The sequence below is a fragment of the Phalacrocorax carbo genome, chromosome 4 (assembly GCF_963921805.1).
Source record: "Phalacrocorax carbo chromosome 4, bPhaCar2.1, whole genome shotgun sequence".
Taxonomy (NCBI): Eukaryota; Metazoa; Chordata; class Aves; order Suliformes; family Phalacrocoracidae; genus Phalacrocorax; species Phalacrocorax carbo.
Window position 1 is genome coordinate 67,742,658 of NC_087516.1, and position 27,792 is coordinate 67,770,449.

At 38.1% G+C, this 27,792-nt stretch overlaps 1 protein-coding gene across 8 annotated transcripts in view; it reads left to right on the forward strand.

Annotated features, from left to right (window-relative positions):
* DCLK2 (doublecortin like kinase 2) overlaps positions 1 to 27,792 on the forward strand; it is a 93,137-nt gene that overhangs the window by 12,179 nt on the left and 53,166 nt on the right. For all 8 annotated transcript variants that reach the window (XR_010372760.1, XR_010372758.1, XR_010372759.1 and 5 more), the window contains exon 2: positions 1,057 to 1,391. Coding sequence is in view for 4 of the 8 variants with exons in the window: in XM_064450313.1 (XP_064306383.1) it covers positions 1,057 to 1,391 (335 nt within the window). In the remaining 4 variants the exon portion in view is untranslated. The remainder of the gene's footprint in view (positions 1 to 1,056; positions 1,392 to 27,792) is intronic.

Here is a 27,792-nt window from a genome sequence, read left to right on the forward strand (position 1 = left end):
GTCATCATCTGCATCTTGAATATTGCTGTCAGACATTAAGAGTTGTGGTAAACAACAAATGCCAGTTTGAAGAGAAAACTGTCCTCTTAAAAAAAGAAAAAAAGCCAGTTAGTCTCCAGCCTGCGTTATGTCAAGGAATGGAGAAAAGTAACAAATTCCTTAGGTCTGCATCATGGCTGGTGCCACTTTAAATAATTTGATGTAAAGCTGTGATAACATCTTTGGTCTTCTGGCCTCCCTTTCGTGACTTCCAGAGACAGAAGTGCAGGCTTTGAATTAGGAAAGAAATTAAAATCGGGAAGTGTAGATGTCCTTTCATATTCCAGTAGTCTGAGTCTCATTTGTGGCCTCAGGAGGTGATTGTTGGTCTAAAAAACATTTAAGTGAATGCATTTCAGCAGTGTATCATTGGTAGAAAGGCAATAACTCCTGGTAAAATAATGTGTCCTTCAGGCCAAGGATCTTGAGATGCTTGAATTTTATTATGTTAAAACTTCCTCCTTTTAAAATAATTCATTACTAAACATAGGTACGTGCGTACACATCTTCAAGTATATACTTGAGGAATATATAGGGAAGGACTTGGATATTTGCTGTAAGAGAATGCTCTTAATGTCACATATTGTGAGCTCAAGTAATTTAAGCATTTGCAAAAGGACACTGCAGTCAGAACTTATGATCCAAAAGCAACATGAAATATCTTCAACCCCCTCATTACCCCTTTACTGTGTTTTTCAGGTTGTGGTGGTTTTGGTTATTTTTGTTTGGGTTGATTTTTTTTAATATGTGTGTGTGTTTTGTTGTTGTTGGTTGTTGGGTTTTTTGTGGGGTGGTTTTTTATTTATATATTTGTTTATTAAGCTGAGGTCTTTTGAAACCTGTGGAAGCCACTCTATGAGAGTATTGTTTGGGTAGGAAGCTCTGATAATTTACAGTCCTCCATTTAAAATGGCCTGAAGCAAAATCACTTCTTATGAAAAATTTTCTTTTTTTTTTTTAATTCTGGAAAAATAGCTGCAGAAGCCCTTAAATTATGAAAATGTGTCTTCTTTTCAGGTGAAAGTTATGTATGTGCATCCAATGAACCGTATCGCAAAGTTGATTACACCAAGAATGTCAATCCAAACTGGTGTGTAAACATAAGGACTGGGTCCACTCGAACCTTGACATCTTTGACTTCCACAAAGAGTGAAGTGAAGGAGAGTAAAGACTTCATTAAACCCAAATTAGTGACTGTTATTAGGAGTGGAGTAAAACCACGGAAAGCTGTGAGAATTCTGCTGAATAAGAAGACTGCTCACTCCTTCGAACAGGTCTTGACTGACATCACAGAAGCCATTAAGTTAGATTCGGGTGTAGTCAAGAGACTTTGTACACTGGATGGAAAGCAGGTAGGAGAATAAATTGCTGTGACCATCTAATATTTATGAATTAACCTAAGCTGCTTTGTTTTCATAACTTGAGTTCCTGTGCCTGTATCTGCTTTAACCTGCTTCTGAATAAGGGCAGTTTAATAAATGGCAACTTAAAAAATTTGTATTAAAATATTAATATCTACCAAAAATTTGTATATGTTGCAAAAGTTGACCACTTTACATTCTCAGTTAATCTTTTTTTATATACTAACACTGTTTCATTGCTAAAAAAGTATCTGTCGATTAATACAATTTATTTGAAAGCAAACTTGTTAAAATACATATGTGTTTTCAGACTACTACATAGTGCTGACCTATATAAGAAAAATATTGCTGCCTCTTTTTGTTTCAGACTATTTTGTTTGCAGACTATTTAAATAGCAAAAGAACTGAAATGTCTCTCTGGAGGTAGTAACTGACTGGATCTAAGGTCAAGAATTTTATCTGAAGTTCATATTTCTGGAGGGATGGTCATATCTTTGCAACTTGGTTTTGCATTTAGTTTTACCACTGCAGAAACATGCTGCCAGGATTAATGATGTGGTAGGTCTTTTATTCTCACTCAGAAATACAAAGGAGTGGCCCACAGAATGTTCTGCTGCACTAGGTAAAAGTATCAGGAATACATTTGCTGTTGGCCAGTCAGGTTAATGACTCAGCCCTTCATGGAACAGGGCTTTGATACCTGATACTTTTATTTGACACGGATGTGGAACTTTGACAGCATTGTGGCTTTAGTAATACAGAGCAACGCAGGCTGCAAAGTAGATCACATTCCATATCAGGTTCCTGGACTATTTACTGTTGACTAAATATTAGGATCCGTGCCCATTCAGCAGGTATTTTTGCACACTTGCATACCTATATATTTGCATGAACTACTTGTAAAAGTTTCAATTGTGTTCAAACAGATGTGGGAATTTTTATTGTCAAGCTTTTTGTAATGGTTGTATCCTATAGACTACTTAAACTTACTCAGATTGTCTCAATGTCTCAATATGAGGTCTGTCTCTCTCGCTATGCTCTGTATGCTGTGTATACACTTTTCATAACTAAGTTCTTGAAAATAACTTGCTTTGGTATTAAACAAAGCAAGGCAAATGCATCACTGAGACTCTTGATTTTCAGGATTTGGTGGCACTTTAATGTGTTCTTTAATTCTTCTAATAGGTTTGATTTTTAATGAGATTTGTTAATGAGATTTGTTTAGAGAGAATCCTTTCTAGGAACATCTGAAATGTGATTTAGTCATGTTTAATTTAATTAATAATAAAATAGCTTTGAGGATATTTATTATACAGTAATTAGTCCCTTTTGCCCACGAAGTCTTCTGTTGCTGTCTCAGATAAGATGATTTTAATCTTCTGAAGCAAGTAGATAGAGTCAGGAAACAAAATTGCAAAAAAAAAAAGGATCTTCAGATACACCTCTCTTTATTGCATTGTTGATACAGTAGAGACTCACTGGTCTGCATTGGTGTGGAAGATGCAGTAGTGCATCAGGGATCAATAAAATTAATTAACATTAAATCTCTCATGTGTTGCTTGCACATTGCTGTTGACGGTGGCTGTCTCGGTCCACAGTGAGGATGACCAATCACTGGTAGTGCTCGAAAACAACTGTAAGATCTCTAATTGCTGCAGTACCTCCTCCTGCCCTTCTGTGGTAAAGGCAATAATCAAACTTAGACTGCAGATGTAGATATAAGTGTTCTCAAGCAGGATTGGGAAATCCGTAGTTCTCACTGCTAACAGCCTGCAAATAGCTGCTTCTTACAACTGCTTCTCTGTGTAAACTGTTTCAGCAATAGTAGTGTATGACTGTGGAGACTTCCCATTTGGAAGAAAGACCTTTTGCTTTTCCATAGACTTTGGGAAAGAGCCTTTGCTTGCACAACCATAGTGTAATTGTGATTCAAGTGGTCGTGGGATATAGTGCCCCAGATAGAATCACAGTTTGGAAGGGACCTCAGGGATCATCTAGTTCAACCTTCCTGGGAAGAGCACAGTCTAGACAAGATGGCCCAGCACCCTGTCCAGATGACTCTTGAAGGTGTCCAATGTGGCCAAGTCAACCGCTTCCCTGGGGAGATTATTCCAATGGGTTACTGTCCTGAGAAAAATTTTACTCTGGTGTCCATTCAGAATCTCCCCAAGACCAACTTGTGTCCATTCCCCCTTGTCCTCTCCATGTGACTCCTTGTAAAAAGGGAGTCTCCAACTTCTTTGCAGCTACCCCTTAAGTACTGGTACATGGTGATGAGATCCCCTCTAAGCCTCCTTTTCTCAAGGCTGAACAAACCCAGTTCTCCCAGCCTGTCCTTGTATGGCAGCTTCCCAGTCCTTTGATCATCTTGGTGGCCCTTCTCTGGACCCCTTCCAGCCTGTCCACAGCATTTTTGTATAGCAGGGACCAGAACTGTACACAGTACATGAGGTGTGGCCTGACAAGCGCTGAGTAGAGCAGGATAATGACTACTTTATCTCTGCTGGCGATGCCCTTTTTGGTGCAACCCAGCATCCTGTTGGCCTTCTTGGCCGCAGCAGCACACTATTCACTCATGTTGAGCTTCCTGTCCACCAGGACCCTCAGGTCCCTTTCCACAGAGCTGCTTTCCAGCCAGGTGGATCCCAGTCTGTGCTGCACTCCCGGGTTATGTTTTCCCAGGTGCATGAGCTTACACTTTTCCTTGTTGAACTTCATAAGGTTCGTGTTGGCCCACTCTTCCAGGCTATCCAGATCTTCCTGCAGAGCAGCTCTCCCTTCTGGAGTGTCTACTTCCCCACTCAATTTGGTGTCATCAGCAAACTTTATCAGGCTACACTTGATCTCGTTGTCCAGATCACTTATAAAGGTATTGAATAACATTGGGCCCAATATCGATCCCTGGGGGACTCCACTTCTGACAGGTTGCCACATGGAAAAGGAGCTATTTACCACCACCCTTTGGGTGTGGCCTGTCAGCCAGTTCCCCACTCACTGCACAGAGCACTCGTCTAGGCCATAATGCATCAATTTCTCCAGCTGGAGGCTGTGGGGAACTGCATCAAAGGCCTTGGAGAAGTCCAGGTAGACAACGTCCACTGCCCGCCCCATGTCAACCAGGCAAGTCACTTTGTCATAGAAGGCCACCAGGTTAGTCAAGCACAATCTCCCCTTAGTGAAGCCATGTTGGCTTTTCACAATCATGTGCTTCATGTGACTTGTGATGGCCCCCAGGAGGATTCATTCCATAACTTTCCCGGGGATTGAAGTAAGGCTGATGGGCTTATAGTTACCTGGATCCTCCCTTGAGCCCTTCTTGTACATGGAGGTAACATTTGCCTTTCTCCAGTCCTCTGGGACATCCCCCGTTCTCCATGACTTCTTGAATATTATGGAGAGTGGCCTCGCAATGACGTCAGCCAGCTCTCTCAACACCCTTGGGTGGATGTCATCAGGGCCCATTGATTTGTAGGGGTCAAGCTCCTGCAATAATTCATGTACTAACTCTTCCTTCACTGATGGTGGGTCGGTGTTTGGATCAATCAGCAATTTTGTTCCCAAAGCCTAGGACCCAACAGTGTTGGGTGAAGAAGGTGTTGAGGACCTCTGCCTTTTCTGCATCGTAGGTGATTGACTCTCCTTTTCCGTTTAACAGTGGGCCTATGTTTTCCTTCTTTTTCTGCTTATGTTTGACATGCCTGAAGAAACCTTTCTTGTTATTTTTTACATCTACAGCCAGTTTCAATTCAAATCGAGCTTTTGCGTTTCTAACTGCATCTCTGCACACCCTGGCTATGCCCTTGTTCTCGGCAGATAATCCTCCACTTCTCCATTTCTGGTGTGCTTCCCTTTTGGATTCAAATAGACCCAGGAGGTCATGGTTGAGCCATGTGGGCCTTTTGTTCTGCTTACTTCCCTTTCCTTTGTAGGGGATAAATTGGCTTTGTGCTTCCAATAGAGAGTTCTTTAAGAACTCCCAGCACTCACTAGCTCCTTTGTCTTCCATGGAAGCTTCCCATCGAATCCCTCCCAATTGAGCCCTGAGTGAGCTGAAGTTTGCTCTTCTAAAATCCAGAACCCTTGTCTTAGAGGTGACCTTTAGCACACTCAGCAGGATCCTGAACTCCATAATATTGTGGTCACTGCAGCCAAGGCAGTCACTAACCGAGATATTACAAAGCAGGCTTTCTCGGTTTGTGAATAACAAGTCCAGCAGTGCCTCATTCCTTCTTAGCACATCTAACATTTGTATCAGGAAACAGTCCTCTATACATTCCAGGAACTTGGTGGATGACATGCAAGCTGCTGTATTGTTCTTCCAGCAGATGTCTGGGTAGTTGAAGTCACCCATCAGGACCAGGTTGTGTTGGCCAGAAGCTTGCTTTAGTGCCCCAAATATCGCTTTGGCATCACGGTTAGGCGGTCAATAGCAGATGCCCACTGTGAGGTCCTGCTTGGAGATGACCCCTTTGACTTTAACCCAGAGGCATTCGATAGAGCAGCCACAATCACCATAGTTGACTTCGACCTATGGCTTTAAACACCCTGATAAAAAAGCCTCCTTCTGCTTATTTAGGAGGAGAGACTTCTGGGGTTTTTTTTGTTTGTTTGTTTCTTTTTCTCCAAAGTGAAGGGCTGACCCCAGTTTTAGGCAATAGAGATTTTCTTTTTTTTTTTTCTTTGTTTGTTCAGTGCTGGTATATCTAGAGGTTGGTGGCCAAGGGCTTTGTGGAATTTGGCAAATAAAGAGTTGCTTTGCTGCCAATTACCAATTGGTGGAAATTTCTGAGCCTATTTTCTCTAATATAGTAATTGCTTATTCTTCTAAATCTGCTAGGGAGGCAGATCTTTTATGTTCGTTGTAGTGTTGGCACCACTTGAAAGGCAAACATTTTTTTAAAAAAGGCATTTTGTAAATGGCAGTGTTCCTGTAAATGTAGCTCTTGTGTTTCTCAGGGTTTTGGGTTTTTTTGTCTTTTCCCTGCTCCTTTATCTTTTTATCTCTGAGGAGGAAATACATATTTTTTGTATTTTTTGTGAGTGAATAGGTTTAGGTTGTATTTTCTGTTTAATACAGAATTGATGATGAAATTCAGGTATTTAAAACATGCATGTATAAAATTTGTATCCTTTTTTTAGGGGATGTGTTGTTCTGTCAACTTATGGGGCAATTTTGTTTTCCAGTGGAACTATTTGACGTGTGTAGTAAGAAATGATCATGAAACCAGTGATCTATGAAGAAATGTTTTTGATTTTGAACAGTATAACAGAAAGGATGTCCTCAAAATATTTATTTGCTCTTCTGACTTCATTAATCTTGACTGTAGCAACATCTTGGTGATAGTAGTAACACAGAGAATAGCATCCATGTTGGATATTTTCCTTGATTATTGTGTATGAAGACAGACAATTATCTAGCTTTTAATTGTAAGATTTTATAGCATTTAAAAGGTTTCCTTTTATCTTTGGTTTCAGTATGGATGCTGTGACTTAGAATATTAGTGCTTTGTAGCCTCAAGTACAGATTTGTTATTTTTTTTTTAAACTACATTGATGCAAGGCTGACTTTTCAGTTGTAAGCTGTTGAGCAACCAACTTTTTTTACTTCCCAAGACTTTTGTGATGGTTTCTATGTAAGGAAAAATATTCTTGTAAAAGTAACTAGGTTTTAACTCTGCAGTGCAGGCTTGTGCTATTCCAGTCTTTGTGCTTCTGACATTGAGGTTTGCCTAATATATTTGCTTAACCAAAGTGTTTTCCTTACTTGGCTGCATATTTCCTTTCTATTCTTTGCTGGAATCTGTCACTATCCTACTGTGAAGAAAGGACAGTCAGGCTGAAACGTCTCCAGTTGGGAAGTTAACCCTTCATTATGTCAGAAGAGAATGGAGGGTTTCTAGCTTGGTAAACAAGCTTCAAGCTTCAGTCTTTGCAAAGTGTAGGGTAGGAACTTAATGGTAAATTACTTGCGCTAATTGTTTAAAAGAATATAATGTATAGGGGATGGGGAATTTCCTTTGAGAAACTCAAAAAAAGCCATACAGAACTCTGAAACATGTATTATTTGACACACAAAAGATAATTAAGTCTTCTCTCCAGAAGACAGTTATCTTTTTAATCTTACATTGTATTGCAGCTTCATGGATTAGTATCCATAACAGGATTGACAAGGTGGATGAGCCACCTTTTCTATACTCTGTTCCCAAAATAGTGAGAACATACCACAGATAAGCCTTACTTTAAAGGTCTTTTTCGATGGGCCACAGGTATGTTGGTGGCTATGTCTGAAACCAAAAACTCTCTAATCTTCTGTTAATGAAGTTTTTCTTAAGGTGCTCATTAAAAGTAAATGGGTAACTGAAAAAAACAGGTACTATATTTGAAAGTATTCATCAGGATTATCATGTTCTCCTCCCAGTAATTTTTTTATTTTCCAGTGACAGATTTGAAAGTTCATAGTAGAGATGATAGCTTCTGTAAACTGAATTTTGCATTTGCTTTGTAGTGCAAAATCTAAGGAGACCAATTGGAGCTATTAACATACCCATCATAGGAAAGCAGAAACCAAAACAAGGGATGAGCAGAAGAGATCTCTTTTATTAGTACAACCGATATTCCCCATATTCTTGTTTCCCTTCTTTTGGCATGTAGGCTTCTGTCATTCAGATCTGAAAATCTCCAGTAATATAGTGTTTTTACTAGCACCTTAATCTCGGTGAGAACTGACTAGTAGTGAGACAAGTTAACTAAGTAGTTTTGGCAAATATTTACCTTTAGTTCAATTCTCTCCTACCTAATGACAATTGAAAGGCAACTTGGTTTTCAATTGTATCTTATTCATGAGCAGTACACTTTCTTTTTTTTTGAAGAACGAGGCACTAGAGCTAGGTGTACCTTTTTTTAAAGTGTTATTTAATTGTATTGTTATATCACTTTCTGATATCTCATTGCAGGCTGAGAAACAACTGTAATAGAAACTTGCTTTTATGTTATCAGGCATTATGCATAGCTGAAAGCCACTGAAAGAAAAACAAGTCTTTATCTCAGGTCTCAGGCTCTTACCTAGTATAAGCACTTTCACAAATGTGTTGGAAATAGCACAGATTTGAATTTCTGCTACAGCAATTTTTCAAGAACATAAACTCCAACTTTTGTGCAGCTCTATTTCTGCTGAAATTTAAAACAGCACTTTAAGCTGAAATGTTTCATTAACATGCAGGTATGGAGGGGAAAACCCCTGTAAGCCCTTGCATTCCTCACAACTCTTCAAAAGGCTTATATATTGTTATAGAGGAATGTCAGTGGCAGATTCAGAGTGATTCTCTGCATTGCAGATCCCACAGAAGGGTGGACAAGGAGCCTTTCCTCACCTAGCTTCAAGACTGAACAGTAATGATGGTCCCTGCATTCACCTTAAAGGCTGAGGGTCAGAAGAGGTGAAGTCAACTTTTAGAAAGGAATTTACATTTTGCCAAACTGCAGCAGACCACTTGGTGATTTGACGCTATGGGCATAATTGACAATATGACTACTAAAAGAGTAGATATATTGGATAGAAAAGCTTTACAGAATTTGTGGCTGATGTCCACAAGGAAAAGTATGTTAATCTGCTTATTATGTGGCAAATTACACAAATGATAGTTATGTCTACTCTGTGGGGGAAAACAAAAAATCACTGCAGTCTTTATATTGGTTTATAAGACTTAAATATCAGCAGAGTGTGCGCAACATCGTATGTGAGAATGGGAGCAGGACCATTACCTCTGAGATCACTTGATGCAGCAGTGGATAGCATTGCAACATAAGAGTGGAGTATTGACTTGAAAGAGGCATATATGTTGTTGTTTTGGGTTTTTTTAGCTGACATGAGTCCACAAACTAATAGTGTATGATAAACAGTAAAACATATCGATGGAGATGCAACCAGAAGTAGTATTTGGATTGTCTTTGAAAGAGAGATTAGAACTTCTGAGAGAGAGACTTTCCAAGAGAATAGGAACTGAGTGGCCTGGGAAATCAGAAAAGATACACACTTACAGTACAGAGGAGGAAAAGAAAAGATGTTGTCAAGAGTGATTTTTCTCATTCACAGGATGGTCATGAGACAAAACCAATGCAGAAGAGCTAAAGATTACTTTCCATGGCATGGAGAAACCCTGAAAGAGAGTATAGAGGAGTCCTGGAAGAGTCTAATTGTCCTACAGCTGGTGTTCTTTGGATGAGAGGAGTGCCCCTAAGGTTGAGCTAAATAAACTTGACTCTCAGACTTATGGGGGAAAAAATTGAGGAAGCAATACTGTGAATCACTTGCTGATGGTTGGCTGGATCCTTTTCCCCTTTTACAAGTAAATAAGTAGCAGTGGAACACCTCTATTACCGGGAAGTTGGAAAGTTCCACATTATTTGGTACAGTCACCTTTATAGGCTAGAAGAGCTCTGACACAGCACCTGTCTGTTCAGGGAGCCTGCTGTTTTGGGTTATGCTCAGGACGCAGAATGCTTCAACAGAGTGTATGATGTGGGCTTTTGAGTGAGGGCAGGGGGTTGATTTTTTTGTTGTTGCTGTTTTTTTAACAATAAAGAGTTATGAAACACCGACTTGACTGGGGAGAGAGGCAAGGGGAAGAAAACAATAGTGTCTACTTCCTTGTATCTGCAGCTACCTTTTTGTCTTTTCACATCACATCAGTCAGCTAGGGAAGCGTGGTCTGGAAAAAATGCACTACTTACTGGATGTACATTTGGAATACTGTTGTTCTGAATGACTGTTGATTGTTCGCTGTCAAACTGGCATTTTATACTGAGTAGAGGTCAATGAATGTGTGTCTATACTAGTCGCTGTACATGGCCTGGAAGATGGAATAGAGGATATGCTTAATTAAATACAAAGAATACACCAAACAGATGAGCTGCAAGAAACTTGGACAATAGAAAGTTGACAAACTGCAGAAAATGCTTACGGTAAGGCACGCTGAGTAATCTTAGACTCGGTGGTTTTTAACAATGCAGATAGGAAATGGCAAATAGCTGTGGTTGAAGTGGTAAAGGATCACAGCTGAAGGTGAATTAATGGTGTCAATGGCTGTGCACAGGAGAGGAAATCTAACATCCAAACAGAAGGTGTGGTCAATCATCTTATTTCTGATGTACATGTCAGGTGGCCATTCTACTTTGTCTCACTCAGTGCAATCATAGCAGCAAGAGACAGCCTTATTATTGAAAATCCAGAGAAGAGTAAAAAGAATTAAGAAAACATGTTCTATGAAGAAAGATTAAAGGAAATGGGATTGCTTATACTAGAGAAAGATCATCAACAAGTTTTTGGGGGATGAAGAAAAGAGTATCAGCAAAGAAAAAGGAAATTACTTTTCTGTCTTCCCTGTGTATAGGAAAAGAAATAATAGGCTTAATCAAATCCAGTGGTTAATCAGAACTCAGTGGTAAATAGTCACTGTAAAATTAAGATTAATGAAGAGGTGATTTTTGTTTTAGCAGATGAATGGGGTCTAACAGTCTGTGAGGTTTCTGAAAACTTTTTTGTTTCTGAGTGTTTTCCGTAACTAAAGGCTGTCTACAGCTTTGGAAGCACTGTTGAGCTAGAGATAAAACAACAAAAATCTTGAATGCCAGTTAACAATAAAATGTGCATGTATACACACTTGCATCCCACAGAGAATTCATACAGCAGAGTAAGTTTTATCCCAGTGCTAGCAAGCCTCTTCTAGAATTTGATATGGAAAGTGATTTGGGGGAAGCTGGGCTTGTTCTAGAGGCTAGAATTGTTTCAGAGAACAACTGTGGAGAGATGTCTGTCTAGTCAGTGTGCGATATAAATCTTGCAAGTCTAAGGAAAACAAAAGAATTAAAGTGGCTCTAATCTTGAGGAAGCCTGTATGAAAGGAAATGTATACATCCATGGACACTGCTATGCGATATTTTTGTTCAGACTTTCAATTGGTGTGCTCAGAACTGGAAGCTGTGGTTATTTATTGCTAGAAGAAAGGAGGAAATAGTGTGCTCAAGTAGAGGAGATAATTTTGGCCTTCATCCATGGGAATAGAAATATTCCCATCTGTAGCTATTTATGGAGGGAAGTGCTATCTGAAACTAACCTGAAATTAACTGTGCCCTGTCATAGATGCAGGGATCTGAAAAATACCCTAAGTATGAAGATGCAGAGATCTTTTTCCAGCTACAGATCTTGTCATGGAACAATGTCTAAAGCATTTTCATTACATGCAATGGTACAAAGGCCACAGGCAGATAATGTGTGGTTTAGGATTTACCCTAGAAAGTATTTACCATTTTTATCACAGTTGTCATGCTGTTGGACATTACCAGTCCAATTGCCATTTTGAGGAAAAAAGAAAATGCAAAATGGTAAGGATTTTGTTTAAAAGTAACAAAGTTATGATGCTTAAGGTGGTAAAGAAAAAGTATTAAAAAAGAAACAGAATCTTAGACATCTAGTGAGTCATCTCAGAAGAGTGTCTTAAACTGTCAGTGAACAATAATGCTGAGGAAGCTCTTCAGCTTTGTTGCATATGCAAAATATAACCATCATGCCACATGCAATGGCCACAGTCTAGCTCTGGAAGACTTAATTTTCAATAATTTTCTCAACAATCATTTTCTTCTGTTGTGCAAATATGCAGTCAATGCTAGGTTCTTAAATATTTATTTTGTACATATTTATTTAGTGTTTTATTTATTGATACATGGCACAGGGTGTCTGCAATCGTGGATGGCTTTTTGAAGAAACTAAAATATTTCAGAAGAAAGCAAAAAGAATAGAACATAACTCATAACTCCCTGGAATAAAGGTCTTCAGAATTTGTTTGGGGTGGGAGGGTTGGGGCAGAGGATCCCCTGTATATTATTCTTACTTTTTGTAGATCAATAACCCAAACTATAGTACAGATAAAAGAGAGAATGTGCATCTCTATGTACCCCACAAGGGTACATAATTCTAACTTTGGGGATGTGGTGTAATGTTACTGAGAAAGCAATGGTTGGGGTCCACTGGGTGTGACTTTAATCAAGTGAGATAAGGTTTAGATATGTAATTAGTAATACCCACTGCTGTCAAACTAACAGGTTGGTGAAGTGAGATGTTAAAATAGTAGAGTATTTATCAAAATTAATACAAAATCAGACTCTGTTTTGAAGTCAGCACTTTTAAATTAGAGCACATGGCAACTGAATAAAATTGCTGATATTTTAGCTAAAAGCAAGCATGTGTGTCCTGTTAAGAGATATCCAACTTGCTGGAGTCTTTGTGGATCTATAGAGAGGATAAATCCTGCTGGGTTTTCAATTTTTGTCTGTGCAAACCAAGAGCTGACAGCACTTAATAAAAATGACATGCTGCACATTGTGGGAAACAATTGCTGCAACAATAGTGGTCTCACCAGTGGTAATGTTGTATTTTTGTTGAAGTATGATTACAATAATTTTAGTGCTGAGTTACAGAAATGGTGTGTATAGCTCTTGGAATAAAAGAGCGATACGCAGTCATTGTCTGCCATCTGCCATGCTAAAGATCGAATCACATGACTTGGAAGCTAAACCTTGGGAATTTGTTGTGTCCCGCTGAGCCTGGCCATTAACAGATAATTAGTCTGGTAAAAATCTTTTGAATTCATTCTGCAGCTGTCATATGCCAGATTAGGATTTGTGTCACAGGTTCCTCATTACTTTGAGATCTTGGAATTTTTTTTTCTGTAATTAAATTACTCTATGTTACTTCAGTAAACAGTTCTTGCATTATCACATTTAAACATGCAAACTTGTCTTTAAGAAGCCTGTTACACCTTACAGTGCAAAGCTATTTGCCAATCACGTATGAAAGGGTTTCAAGGTTGAATTTTATCCATTCCTGTTCATAAGAGAGTCTATAATCAGACTTTCTAGTTTTAAGATTTGTCTTTCAGGTTGTCAGGTTGATGGATCTGTTATAGTTAGCTTATTCTTGGTTGGCTGTAATCAGATTGCCAGTGTCTCTTAGGTGTATTGAAGCAAAAATACTGAAATCTTACAATGTGAATTTTTCTCCTATATTTGTACCAGTTCTAAAGAAAAATAGCGTTCTCTTCCCTAATAAATTAATGGCAGGAAACATTAAACAGTTTGTCAGAGAGAGGAAAAGGAATATTCATCTTTAATGTTTAAAATATTGCTAGCTGATTAATTTGCAGTGAACCTTTAAACTCAGTAGTCTGAAGACTCTGAAGGGTAAGTAACATTTAGGTAATAGGAACACAAGCCAACTTTTAAAAGCAAAGATCGTTGCAGCACTTAAATGGAACAATGACCGTGTTTGTGGCTTGAAGCTAGTAAGCTTTGCAGAGGAAGGAGTGATACTCAATGTTTTCACTGTAGGCAGTGAAGTTCAGTGTTCTTGTAGCACTTGTTTACAAAGTCAACAATCATTTTCTGCTGCTGTGCAAATAGGCAGTCAATGCTATGTTCTTAAATATTTATTTTGTTCATATTTGGTGTTTTATTTATTGATACCTGGCACGGTGTCTGCAATCGTGGAAGGCTTTGAAGAAACTAAAATATTTCAGAAGACAGCAAAAAGAATAGAACATAACTCATAAACTAAATGGCAAGTTAGAATTTTGGGCTAGTAGGTTTGGCATTTCTTGGCTTTGCCCTTCTAATCTCTAAACTCCAACTCAACTAGTATTTAGTTAGGGAGTTCCAGTCTGGTTAAAATTATTGGAAAATAAGCCAGTTAGTTAAGAAAAATAAAGATGGGTGAGTAGCAGACAGCCAGAATCCTCCTTAAGTGCTTTCTGAAGGTGCCGTTTTCTTGCATGTGGAAAACTTGCAGTTTCTCTTTTTAAAGAAATCAAGGTTCTGGTTCACTTAAATCTGAATAAAATTGAACAAGAAAGATTCAAGCATAGATAAATGTGGAATTGGATCCTACTTAAAGAGTATTTGCCTTATTCTGCCTGTATTTTGAAAGGGACCCTATAATACAGACACTTAGAATATGCCTACATGGTTGTACAGGCAGACATCTAGCACCTGCTAGCTTTTACCTGTATAACCTACAGACCTGGAGGTGGTCTATGTCTGGTCAGACTGCAGACTGATTGACAATGTATCCAGCTGCTATCAGGTGGGTAGATGTATTCTTACCCAGTCAAGTATGTAATCCTTTTTGAGGTAGGAAGTAGTGTTTCTATTGTGAAGAGAATCGGAATATAACGTGTGCACTTGCTGATAGTTTTCTTACCACACTACTTTTGGGGTAGTAGAGAGGCAATTGATTTTCCCATTCTTTACTTCTTATAGGACCTCCTTCCCATGTGTCAAACAGTAGGAAAAGGCCTGTAAAATTAGTATTTTCCCTCCAATGTATTTCCTTTATTAGCAAGCTTCAGATTTTTCTTTCTCCTTTTCGTGCAGAAATGAAGAGTGACTGATGAAGGGCATTTGATTGAGCAGTTGGGGTACTACTCATATTGGTACTGAGACATCATGGGTGTATGACTTTTCTGGATTAGTTGTAGTAATCTATTTCCAATATTCTATTTCTGCATATTTCTAATCTATGTATTACGTTTCTAGCATATAATGTGCTACAAACAAAAGTATTCTGAACATTTGGTTACTAGGTTTTCCTAGAAGCTGGGGCAGTTTTCAGATGCATTTAGATCCAAATTCTTCTTTCCTGCAGTCATGCTGGGAATAGTAATCCAGCCAAGACACATTTAAAGGTAACTATTAACTAGCATCTTTCATGTAATCATTTTAGGAATATCAAAAGTAAACAGCCTGTTGAGATATAGGACTGTAAGGGACCGCATGGCTGAGAATATCCAATCACCTCTATTGGCATTGGCAATCTTGTATGCCTTATGTCCAGAACAGTTCACAAGGATGTCTACTGTGGCTTTCTCCTATACACTGCTAGTCATAAATCCATCCCCAGGACCTGTTACAAACTGAAGACTGCTGATTGGTGAAACTTAGGGACTTCGGTGTCTGTGTATTACAGGGAATTTCCAAAGTAACAATCAAGGCTTACTCACATATTTTGGCAACGGTCAGCGTGAGGTGAAAGTTTCTATTCCTTGAACTTCTATTCTGGAACTTTATTCACCATTACAGTAACTCCATTTTGATATATATGTATCTTAATATATGTGAGATAGAAAATAAATGCTAATGTCAGGAGTGTTCATAGTTCATCATATTGTGTAAAAATTTTCATGCCAAAACTGCATGTAGAGAAGTGCAGATTAGATGGAAGATCACTTACCGCATGGGGTTGGTGTGACCAAAGTGCAGGACCCAGAACTTGACCTTGTTAAACCTCATAAAATTGACCTTGGCACATTGATCCAGCCTGTCCAGGTCCCTCTGTAAAGCCTTCCTACCCTCAATATCACTTTGTTTGTACCAATACAAATCAAAAGATGTGAACAGAAAATTATCAGAAGCACTGAGACATTATGTACCTCTAAAATTGATTCGCTGTTTAACACCTTTCTTAAGTCTTACCTGAGGCTTTCAAGAAGTTTCTAGCTTTAAATCTATTAAAATATGATCAGCCAAATAGAGTCTATAAGGTCAGATCACAACACTTAAAACCTTCGGTCTCTGATGACCTAATTTAATGAATGCAGTTTTCTAGTGAGAACAAGTAGAACAGTGATCTACTTTATAAACTAAATGTTCAGTTGTATCTGTGTGAGGGGGAAAAAACGTTTCAAAATTGTGTTGGACATCTAAACTGTTATGGTGAGGGGTTTTTCATTCTTTACTCCTACATTCATTACAGAAATAAAGGATGGCCTCACAGCTATTTGGACTTTCACTGAGCTACCTCTGATTGGAGAGGGAACAGCCAGAGCATAGTGCCATCCAGCTACACTTCGTTGTTTGCTCTAGTTCTCCTTAGTCCTCCTTAGGCTAATGCTTTCCTTGTATAAGTGTTGCTAAGTTAAGGAGTGCAAAACTACTCTACTGCTCGCATATTAGTGGCAAAAAATTCTGCAGGGATTTTTATCAACTCAGAATCCAGCAGGGTTCCAGAATGAAGAGGGATTTCAAACTTGTTATTACCCAGGCCTCCAAGATTTCTACTTCACGCTTACGCAGTGAGGAAGATCCTTGTGTCACATCTTAGACCTTCTTTTGTCATCTGTTGGGAGGTAGATGCAAGCCTGGTAGTGCCTAAAGGCTTATCTGAAATTGAAAACTTCAGTTTATCCGTCTTGCTTAAATAAGGATTCTTAAGTAACTAATAAAAGCATCTTTCATTGCGCTAGCCCTGTCACTGAGATCTTCACTTGATGGTTTGGAGTGGAGGGCATAGTTTGTTTATCAAAAGCCTCCCTTAAGAGAGGAAACAGGATAGTCCATGGTACTATCATATGGAGAATGTTGCTGTCATATACAAATCATTTTCTACTTATTCTAGTTAGAAAAGGTAAATTGTCATTGAAAAAAAATCAACTGTTAAGCTAAGGAAAGTGAGAGGCATACCTCCTCTGGCTGTTCTCAAGTCATTGGGCACAAATGCTCAATACACATTGAGGTCTGTTTTCTAGACAATGGAAGAACTGTGAGAATAGAGCTTTCGATATTTCTGCTAAATGTGACTCCCCAGTGTTTCACTGCTCTCAGGTTTGCAGCATATATCTGAAATGACTTCCAAATCTTTTAGTGTGGTTTGTGTCTTGTTTTTTTCCCTTCATCTGTAGCAGAATTTATTGGTGAAATTCTATTGAAATAAGATGTGCATTAGAGGACAAAATATAACTGTCTTCTGGCTTGTTTGCCTGATAGTTAGAAGTGGATCTATCTTTTAAATGGAATTATTTATTTTCCCAAAATTTTTCCAAAATTGTAAACTCTGTCTTTCTTCCTCTCCAAAGCCAGTGGGAATTGATACAGATCCTGGCAACAGGAAGTGTTGCTGAAATTCTCATTGCATTGAACAAAAATCCTTTATTGCTGTAAATATTGAGGGAGGATGGAGGAGGAAAACCAGGATCCAGTATTTTCACATGCAGACCCAGCCAGGAATCCTTGTTAGTACACTGGTATACTAAGTAAGAATTACAACACTTCCTCTTTTCTATGGTGGAAAAAAGGGTTATGTGAAGTTCAAGACTGACTTGGGACTGAACTAAAAAAGGCTTGTTGTGTGATATATGAAATAAATATTAATACCTCTTGTGTAAATTGACTTTGTTAGTGATGAGACTGAAGTTAGCGGCTCTTTGTGACCTTATATTTTCTCAGTGTTTTATATATCCATGTATAATTAATCTTTATGAGATTAATTTTAGATGATTCATCCTCCCTCATACTGTGAGTCATTTTTAGTCTGACTAGCATACTCGAAAAATTTTATTTTTAGCTAAGGGCTAGATATTGTGTGTATGATACCTGAACATTTGTGAGAGGAGCTTATCTGTAAACTGTCCTCAGCTGGCAGGGAAAAACTATAATTTTGTCTTGTTCTATAGAAGTTCTCTTTTAGTTGTCATTTGCTATAATAGAAAGTGCAGGTTTTCTGTGAAGTGGAATATTAACAAGGAAACTCTTATTCTGGAAGTGTATTACCAGGTTTCAGTGAGAAAAGTGACTTTTATCAGCAGCATTCATTACCATATATATATGCTTCAGTTTCTGTTTTGTAAAATACTTAAATAAAATTGTTTTCCAAATTTGTATCCTCAAAACAAATCTAATCTTTTTTTTATATAAAGTATAGTTTAAACAGATTGTTCACTTTTAATATTCTATTAGACTAGATTCTTTGATGCTTAATCTGGCTGAGAGTTCTTAGGATTTAATATATTAGGTTATTATTAAAATCTCCAAACTCATGAACATATTTCCATCTATTTTAGAAATTAAATTCTCAGGGCAAAATCTGAGTTCTCAGAAATTAGTTTTCAAAAATACCTGCATGTTTTCACTAGTGCATAGGTATGCTTGAAATATGTAGCACTTGATAAGCTATTAATTTGTAAAACTCTGATTATAAAATTGCTGGTTGCAAATTACTTGTACTGCGTCACTTCTTTAGCAGACACTTGATGTCTGCCTTCCTCTAATTCACTGTGACCCTTCACCACCACCTCTGTGATGGGATTTGGTTTACATTTGTTTTGCTTCTGCGATTTTGTTGTATTAAGATAGCCCTGAAAATCCCTCAAGTGATTTCAGTGTTTTGGTTGTGGTTTTTTTTTTCCCTTCCCCTCTCTTACCCCCTACCCCCACCCCTCCCACCCCCCCCAGTAATGTATTATTTTTATAACTGTTATATTCTTAAATTTTGCTGCTTTTCTATTCTTGCTGAGTCTCTCTGTATTTTACTTCCCTGTATTTACTCCTTGCAGTAGTAACTTGCTGATGCACAGGGCAATACTTGAACATTTCTGGGGTCTGTGTGTAAAGTTAAATTTGGGTTGACAGCACTTAATTAAACATGAAGCATATTAAGAGAAACTGTGTGTCCGGGGAGATTGGACTTCTGCTGTCAATTTTTTTAAGTGGTTTTTTTTAAGGCCTACTGTTTTTAGAGTTATCCTACGTTATTACAAATAAGTCAACCAAAATCAGAGAAAAGAATCTTCCCAGAAGGACTAAGAGCTTTCACTGAATTTGGTTTTTGCACTGCAGGCACTTCTTGCTGTGTCTTTTAGAGCATTCTCCAGATAGACTTTCAGGAATATCCATCCTGATAGATACTGAGTTGAGAAAAAATCAGCGCAAGTCCGGAGGATCTGACCATTGCTCACTTGCAGGCTCTGAGCTGTTGTGTTTTGTTTGCTCTGCCTCTTAAATGCAAAAAAGGAATCATAAAAATCAGTTTTAGACTTTAATACAGCTCTGCAGAAAGCTGTGTTCAATCTTGCATGTAAACAGATTTCAGGAAGACTGAGGCCGTCCACGTTTATTAATAGTTCTCGCTCCTTTAAAGGCACCATTATGTAACTGTCATGTATTGAATGTAAATATTTGTATAACAATTTCAAAGGATTTTTTTTAGACTAGTAAGCAAAGAGTTTTATAACAAAAAATATTGCTACAGTCCCCTTTCCACAAAAGAAAAAAGCCTGTCGGAGAAACATCTATGGAATACTTAGCAGATGCAGTGTGAACCATGGATTCCTGGAGTTGCAGTTAACTTTTCCATATGGTATTCTAAGTAGCAGTTTCAACATGGTATTCATAGAAAACAGATGGTTTCTAAAAGCTAATTAGGAATAGTAAAGCAATAACTGATAATTTTAAATTTCCTTCTTGGGGATCTGTATCTCCACTAGGATTATTTCTGGGGAGGCTCAGAAAAAGGAAGAAACCCCCAATATTCCACTGATCCAGTATATGCGAATAAATGAGCCATGTTGCCTATTACCCCTGAAACTTTCCACTTGCAACGGAATTAAACAAGACTATTGCTAATGTCAAATAGATAGCTTTTATCAATACAAATTGTATCTCTAGGCATTTTCTTTAAGGCAGCTTCTGAGAGAGCTTCTTGTTTGGGGAAGGCTTTGCAAGTCAGACACGGATCGGCCGGCCCATTTTAATGCACTGTACCGAGTGCAGCATACTGTCAGTCCATTTTAATGTACCAGGAGAGAAAAAGTCAGGGTAAGTAAAATCAAGTAACTATGACTGGATATGCTGAATGCAGATAAGAATTAAGACTCTTGCAGTGAATCTGCCAAAAGTAGCGGGGCTTGAGTTCTAATTTTGAACCAGTTTGAATCAGTTGTTCGCTGACAGGGCCCCACAGAGGTCTGCTTGGCACACATAGTGAAACTCTACCCACAGCTAGTAAAAACAACATATGTTCCCAGAAGCTGCTTAGGAAGCTCTTTAAGCACCAGGGAATATCTGCAAAAGCCTTAGACCTTGAGAGTAGAAACAAGGACACCAATAACCTCATAATGAAGGAGTAGTCGCCAGAACTGTACTCCTGCTTTAGCAATAGTGACTAAATGGATTAAGGCTAATACTGCTGTAACCAAGTGCAGGAGTGGTTGAAATTCTAACCATGACTCCAGTATGGACAGAAATTCTCTCAATGGGAGGAATTGCAAGAGCGGGAGGTGTAAAGTGAATCTGTTAGTATAACCGATATGTGAGATTCAATTATAATATCCTGACAGATTCTTGTTCAGGTGTCTGCTTTACCCTTTTATGGTCTATATTATCTCAGGACTATGGGGCTATTTCAGCTATTTGAAGAGAATGTCAGAAATCATGCCTGAGGAAGCATTTTCTGCTCTTGTAGAATAGAAGATTCTTGTGGTCTAAGGAGGAAGGGAATGGCAAAAATTCAGGTGTTTCTGTTTCTGACACAAGGTACCTACAAAATATCAGTCAAATGAGAAATACATATTTTTTAAATCTGCTTGTTCAGGATCAGACAGCTAACTGTATATTAAGCCATACATGTAATGGAAGTCAGTGGGAAGAAAAAAGACAAATCATACTATGTGCTTCTTAAATTAGGATGCTTCTCCAGACATTTTATACTTTTTGGAGATGGAACAAATAAAATCGTGATCTGACTACAGAAAAGTGGAGGAATGCGGTTGTTGCCATGTTGTTGTATGCGTGATCAGAAGTGTGTGACAATGACAACCTGCTCCAGTGTTTGCTTCAAAGCCTGTTTAATTCTGAGCAGATCCAGTATCTGTTCCTTATGTGCTACTAAATTGCACTCTCTGGTGCTGCTGTAGTTGCAAGGTATGTTTGTGGTATAGAGACTGCCTATACCACCTTTAATCTATTGTACTGCAAGCAGACTCTAGTGTACAATGTGCATTTCTGTGCAGTTGCATACCCAGATGCAGGCTGTGGAGCTGTCTGTACTACCGACCTCCCTTCTGCATGGAGCAGGGGTGAGTTTATAATATGTTTCATTTCCAGAAGGATCACTTGACAGTGAATAGGTGCAATTGCAACGTGGCTTTAAGTTGGCTCTGGTACAAAGAGCAGTGAACTGGCAGCAACCCAGGCCTCAGCTGCTACTGTTGGTACCCAGGATGCCAGGCTGCCTTTTGCAAAGTTTTATGCTGCAGTGTTGCTACTGTTAGTGTTGAATATGGCTAGATTAAAGCTACACTGGATTTGGCTGCATGAGATGGAGTCCACATTAGCAGAGTCAAGTTCAGAACTTATATGCAGGTACTATCATCTCCAACCTCAACGTTATTTTCATCTTATTACAGAATAAATTTAAAACCTATTGCAAATACACTTTTCATCTCTTCGTGCCCTGATCTTATGTCTGCTTTGCCTTGGTGAGGACAATGCTTTGTTTTTTATGAAAAGGAGGAGGAGGGAGTTTGGAAGCTTTTTTCCATTTTGCAAATTAATCTTGATAATAGTAATGAAAGAAACCCTGTAATCCCAGGAGTCCCGATTTATTTGCATAGGTATTTCCATCAGCTGCAACAACAGGTACATTTTGAGCCAGATTGAACATCTTGACGCTATTCTCTCTAAACTGGAGTACAGAGCATAGAGCAAAGGCATCAGCACTGCAGTTTAGATTAAGCCAGACTGAGCTGGACCTTGATTAATTCCACTTGTTGGGAGCTGTGATGGGAACATCATAAGAGATGCCAGAGAAGTGTAGCAGCTACAGTAGTTTCTGGTTCTGTGCGGAATAACATGGCCATTCACCTGTTGGGGCTGAGTTTGCTATTCTTAGCTGCCCCAGACTGGGTTAGGATCAGGAACACAGGGAGCATCCGCTGTATCGTTGGAGGTGATCTCCATGTTGCTAGCTGTGTACGTATGATAGCTGGGAATCCTTATCTATTCCCAGTTTTGTTGTAAACTGTAACATAGCTTACATTTTTATCTATCTTTGCAGTTTAAGTAATGTTTTTAAAATATCCTTTCATCAAAGTTGAAAAAAGGTATGAAAGATATATACAAATGCTAAAGAAAACTAATTAAATGGAAAAAAAACCCACAGAACGGTGAAGCAGTAGTATTTATATTACACAGTGGCAGTAGCAGGCACAAAACTGTATAACTGCTCTTGCTGATACGTGAATAATGAGGAAAAAAAATGATGGTATCTCCATATATAATTCTTGCGTCCAGTTCCATAGCCTGGTCTTAGTTTTAGCTTGAAGCAGACTGGGTTTTGCTTGTTGTTTGTGTGTTTATTTATTTAACCAGAAATAGGTGATTACTGATTTCCAGACTGGCTAGCTATGTACACGATACAACTAGGAATGTGAAGGGATTTTACTGCTGCATTTACTGGTTTTCTGTGTGTGAAAAAGATGTGTTCATGCAGTGAAAATAATGAGGTCTGATGCATGAGGTCTTAAGCATCGTAAAGACAAAGTATGAAGAAATGCTTGATGAACAGGTGGTTAAAAAAAAACCACCAACAACGTGAAATTAACAGATGTATCCTAATTCACATTACTTACTGTATTTAAATGGCTTTCAGCAATGTATTAATGCTTCTAAGTGCTTATATAGAGCAAAAAGGGTTATTTGAAAAAACAGCCCTCGGATAAAAAAAACCCATATTCAGTGATCTCTGACTTTATTATGGGAAAAACACAAACTTGGGAGACTGACAGTTTAGCAGCAGTTATGAATAAAATTTTGGAAAAACAGACTAAACCAAACCACTGAAAAGATTTGGTCAGTCAAAATCTCAAGATTATACAAATCTAAATTTTGCATTGGGCCATCCATTATGTAAATTAGGTTTATGTAAATCTAAAGTAATTTTAACGTAATTCTAAAGTCAGAAGAGGTTTGTATTACAGGAATAAATATGGTTTTTATTTGCTTTTCAATGAGTGGTAGGAGTTTGGAAGACAGTACTGATTCAAGTATTGCCAAATATAAGTGGAAGAAAGTGAAAAATTCTTTTAGAGTGCCAGCATTTTTTTTTTGAGGGTAGCAGAGCCTTCAGTGTTGAGTTTCACTGTGCTTGATGTTATGATTTGAAGATTGTGTTTGCTCCACTTTACACTTCATAGTTCAGTGTATTATGGAAGGAGGCCTGGAATGTGGTTAGAGTTTCTTAAAAACAAAAATTCAGTGGTTTGGAAATGGATCTTCAGTAACAATCAATGATGTATTGTTCCTGCTTTCTGAAAACTTATTTCCAGATACCAGTAATGAATTCCGAACTAAATAATTCCAAACCGGATGATCTTTCTCATGCATTTCAAAAACACCTATCGTATAATTGATACAGAGTTACACAAAACAAGATAATAGTACCAGATGCTTCTAATATTCAGCAGCGTCTCTGATGTTCTGGCTCAGCAGAAACAGTCATCCAAGCTGCTTTAGGGTTTTTTGATAGTTAATAGTTCGTTGTTGAATTATGACCCTATATGCATCTTTTTCACCTTCCAGTTTACTCCCACTTTACCTAAAAGACCCAACTAACAGACTGAGTCAACCTTTAATTAAAAAAAAGTACTGAGTCACCTAAATCCTCTGCCTAACTCACCAAAGTAGAGTTCCAAGCTGTTCCTAGCAGTATAGCAATAAAAGTGCAATGCAGTATGATTTTAAAATAAGATATCTAAAACGCATCACCCAGGACTTACAGCAGATGCCACAAAAGTCAAGTGACTGAGGAATGGGGCTTAGCACTTTCTGTACTGTATGTGGCCTGGAGAGTCCTGGGGGCAGCGTTGTTTTTGTTCTGTGCTTCTGTGGGGGCGGTTCCATTTTGTTTTTTTTCTGAAACTTGTGGACATTTTTTCAAAGGAAGAATTGACATTTTCAGGCATGAAGGAAGAGATATCCGTGAGATTTTGCTGGTTTTTGTTTTTAAGGATAAACTGATAGAAACACCTTTTTTCCTGGCAGGACTTCTGGTATAACAGTATTGACACATTTGTTGTTTTGTCAGTGCCTAAAAATGTTATTTTTCTGCTGTCTTTGTAATCCATTTGTTGTCTGACCATGAAATCAAAGATGTTTCTCCATCTTCAAAGGTGGTTTACACCTGTTTATCTGCTTGGTAAAGCAATTCAGAAGCAGCAGCAACAGGGTTTGAAATAACGTTGGTCAAAGTTGGGAGCTAATGGAATTGAATTGGATATCTGAAAGCCGGTTACAAAGCACAGTTTCTGTTTCCTGTACTACTGTAATTTTCCTTGCATTTCTGAGCATCTAATCTTTCAATCAGTTATATCCTCATTGTTTTTACTTGGTGCTGCATACCTAGCAAACTGTTCTGGGTGTTGCATACAAGTTCAACAGACCTCAATAGCTCATGACAGGCAAAGCAGGCTAAGCATGGAAGCTAATTTTCTGAGCCTGAAAGACCTTCACAATGAATTTCTGTCATTTCATCTGTGAAATGGCATTGTTTGAAACGGTGAATAAAGAGCATCCATAAGCTTAAATTTGCTTCTGTATTTCCAGTTTCCAGTTAAGTGAGGAGGATACTTCAGTAGTCAAATGCATTTGAACAGTCTCTGTGCTGTTTGAATGTATGGCAAGCAATTAACGTTGCAAAACCTATAAGCTAACATTATAAAAACAGAACTGCAGGGTCAGTTGGAAGTGCAGTTGTTTGTTGTACTGAAACAGATAGAATCCTGATTAAATGAAGTAACTTAGGGGTTACAAATGTTAAATGACCAAAACTTAAAATACTTGTGAAAAGCATTCTTCTAGTCTGTAAGGAGCTCAGTGGATTTTAGCAAGACTTCTTGTTGTGTGGAGTGGTATATATGAAGGGGACAGAACCGATAGAGACACCTGAATTTATAGGGTACCTAAACTTTTTCCCCTCCCATTGCAGTGCGAAACAGCTTTGAATGAGTATGAGATTGAAACCCTGACACAGGAACTCAGAAAACAGTAGATTTTTGTATCTCTACATAACAATGTTAATTGCAGTGAGTCATGGCTTTCAACTGATATTTTTAATCTTAGAGTTACTTAATTTTATTTTTTTAATAGAATTTGAACAGAAACCTGACTTTAGCAGCTACTACATGAACAATTCAAGGCATAGGAAAACCACAGAATCATAGAATGGTTTGGGCTGGAAGGCACCTTTAAAGGCCATCTAGTCCAACCCCCCTGCAGTGAGCAGGGACATCTTCAACCAGATCAGGTTACTCAGAGCCCCATCCAACCTGACCTTGAATGTTTCCAGGGCTGGGGCATCTACCATGTCTCTGGGCAACCTGTTCCAGTGTAAAACTAAAACTTTCATTTGAAGCTTAAAGATTAATGAAAATTTATTTATACCCTTCATCAAAGGACCTTTCCAGAGTTCTACCTTCTCTTTTATTCTTTCTGTACTGGCCACAAACACCGACTTTGAATTTCTTGTTTGTCTATGGAGAAATAGTTCTCATTTAAAGAACTGCTGCTTCTGTAATCTCTCCAGGAAATAGTGTCTGCCCATGAGCAGTGGAAACCTTGGATTGCAGTAGATTATCACTGTGTGCCACAGCAACTCTTCTGATCTAAAAAAATCAGAGAAATGAAAGTACATTAAGTATTTGGCTGTATGATTTCATTTTTTTAAGTTCCTCATAGTATGTGAATGCCATCTTTTTCAAGTAGGGTGGTTAGCTAAGGACACTGATTCCTATAATAGTGCAAAAGGGGTGATCTTATGGAAAAAAAATGGTATAGAATATTTTAACTGCATTTGTGTTGTGGAACAGGGTGTCATTAAATCCATAAGATTTTACTGAATTGGATGAGCCACCTATCTGTCCTTATATGTACACTTTTTCTTTTAATGTTCTTTCTTGATACAAGTAGCTTTTATTTTTAGACTAGCTACTCAGTGGTAAGATGGAAGGTTAGCTGTGTGAAGTCAGGTGCTATTTTTAGTTCTGTATTAGGCTTCCCAGTTATGCCACTTAAGGAAAGAATCTGTTATGCTGACTTCTGAGCTGCTGTGATTAATGCATCTATGGGCAAGGATATGATTCTTCTCTTGTAACTCAAAAATACTGGTTGATTTTTTTTTTTTCTCTGCAGACAAACTGGATTATTGTCGTACCGTGAGCTGTATTTGTTAGTTCTCGGTTTCCAGTTTCCACTTGTTCCATGTTTAGTAAGGCGGTTGTTTCTTTGTGTAACTCTTGAAATTGAGAAGCATTATGTTAAATTTCACTGTTTAATATACTGAAATGATTGACTCTTGTTGAAGTAGTGGATAATACTGCAGGAAGGATTGTTCTGGGGTGTTTTGTGTTGCAGAGATAGACAGATAAGTTATACAGTGTGATTCAAAATGATTCAAAATTTCCAGAATTTTAGCCCTTTTCAACTGTAATTGTCTGATATCTAAATAGCTGCACTTAATCAGTGCAACACTTGAAATACAATTTTGCAGAAATAGATTTGTTTTGCCCTTTGTAAAAATGGGCGAATGGACCTTGCCAGAAAGTCTTACAGTACTGGAAGGCTTTGAGAAATAGATATGTGTAGGAACTCACTTTAGCTTGTGCATATTTCTACAGCTTATTTTTCTTACTGTCATTGCCATTGCAGTGAGGATGATCTATCTGAATCGCACCCAAATGTGATCTTCCATTTCCATGTGTGTTCATCTTCTGAATTAAACTTTGAGATGTTAAAAAATATATGCAAAAATCTGTTTAAAATAAAAACAAAATGTGATATGGGCTCTATTCTGTCATCTGTTTCCAATAGCTGTATGGCTCTATGAGTTGTGGTGACCTGACCACTCTGTTTATGCAGTCTTTCTGCATTGTCATACTGAATTAGGTGTTTCCTGCCAGATTTTTTTCTGTTTACAAGGCAGCAGGCAAAGATTTAACACTTCTGTTTTCTTACTCTTTAGATTCCCTGTGGGACAGAAGGGTTTGTCTCCTCCGTTTTCGCTGCTGTTCCTCATCACAGAGTGTCAGTGAAAGGAGGTTCATTTTCTAATGACGACTGTAAAAATGTGACACAGCCACTGATTAAATAGTCATTTGGGAAGCTGGCCTAGAAGAATTATTCTCAGTATGGACTTTGTTTCAATTTTATTTTTTTTTTCCTAAAAAGGCTAACAAGCTGCCTTTACTGAAGGCAGGCAAATTCAACATTTACAAATTTTTAAAAACAGAAAGCTTAGGTTTTTTCTTACTGTTTACTGAATTTAATAAACTTGAAGGAAAAGACAAAAGGGTGCCAGATGCCAAACCTCAAATGGTAAATCAGCCAATGTCTTGTGGAAGTTCTGGACTAAAAATCAGATTCATTATATAGTTTTATTGCAGTGTCCAGCAGAGCTGGGGCTGCCCTCAGACCTTTCACAAGCCGTGGTTGTGTGTAGTTTCATGAAAGTGAATAATTCCATTGGCTGCAGCGGAACTGCTCTCAAGTCTAAAGCTAACCAACTGCATGGGTTAAAAAA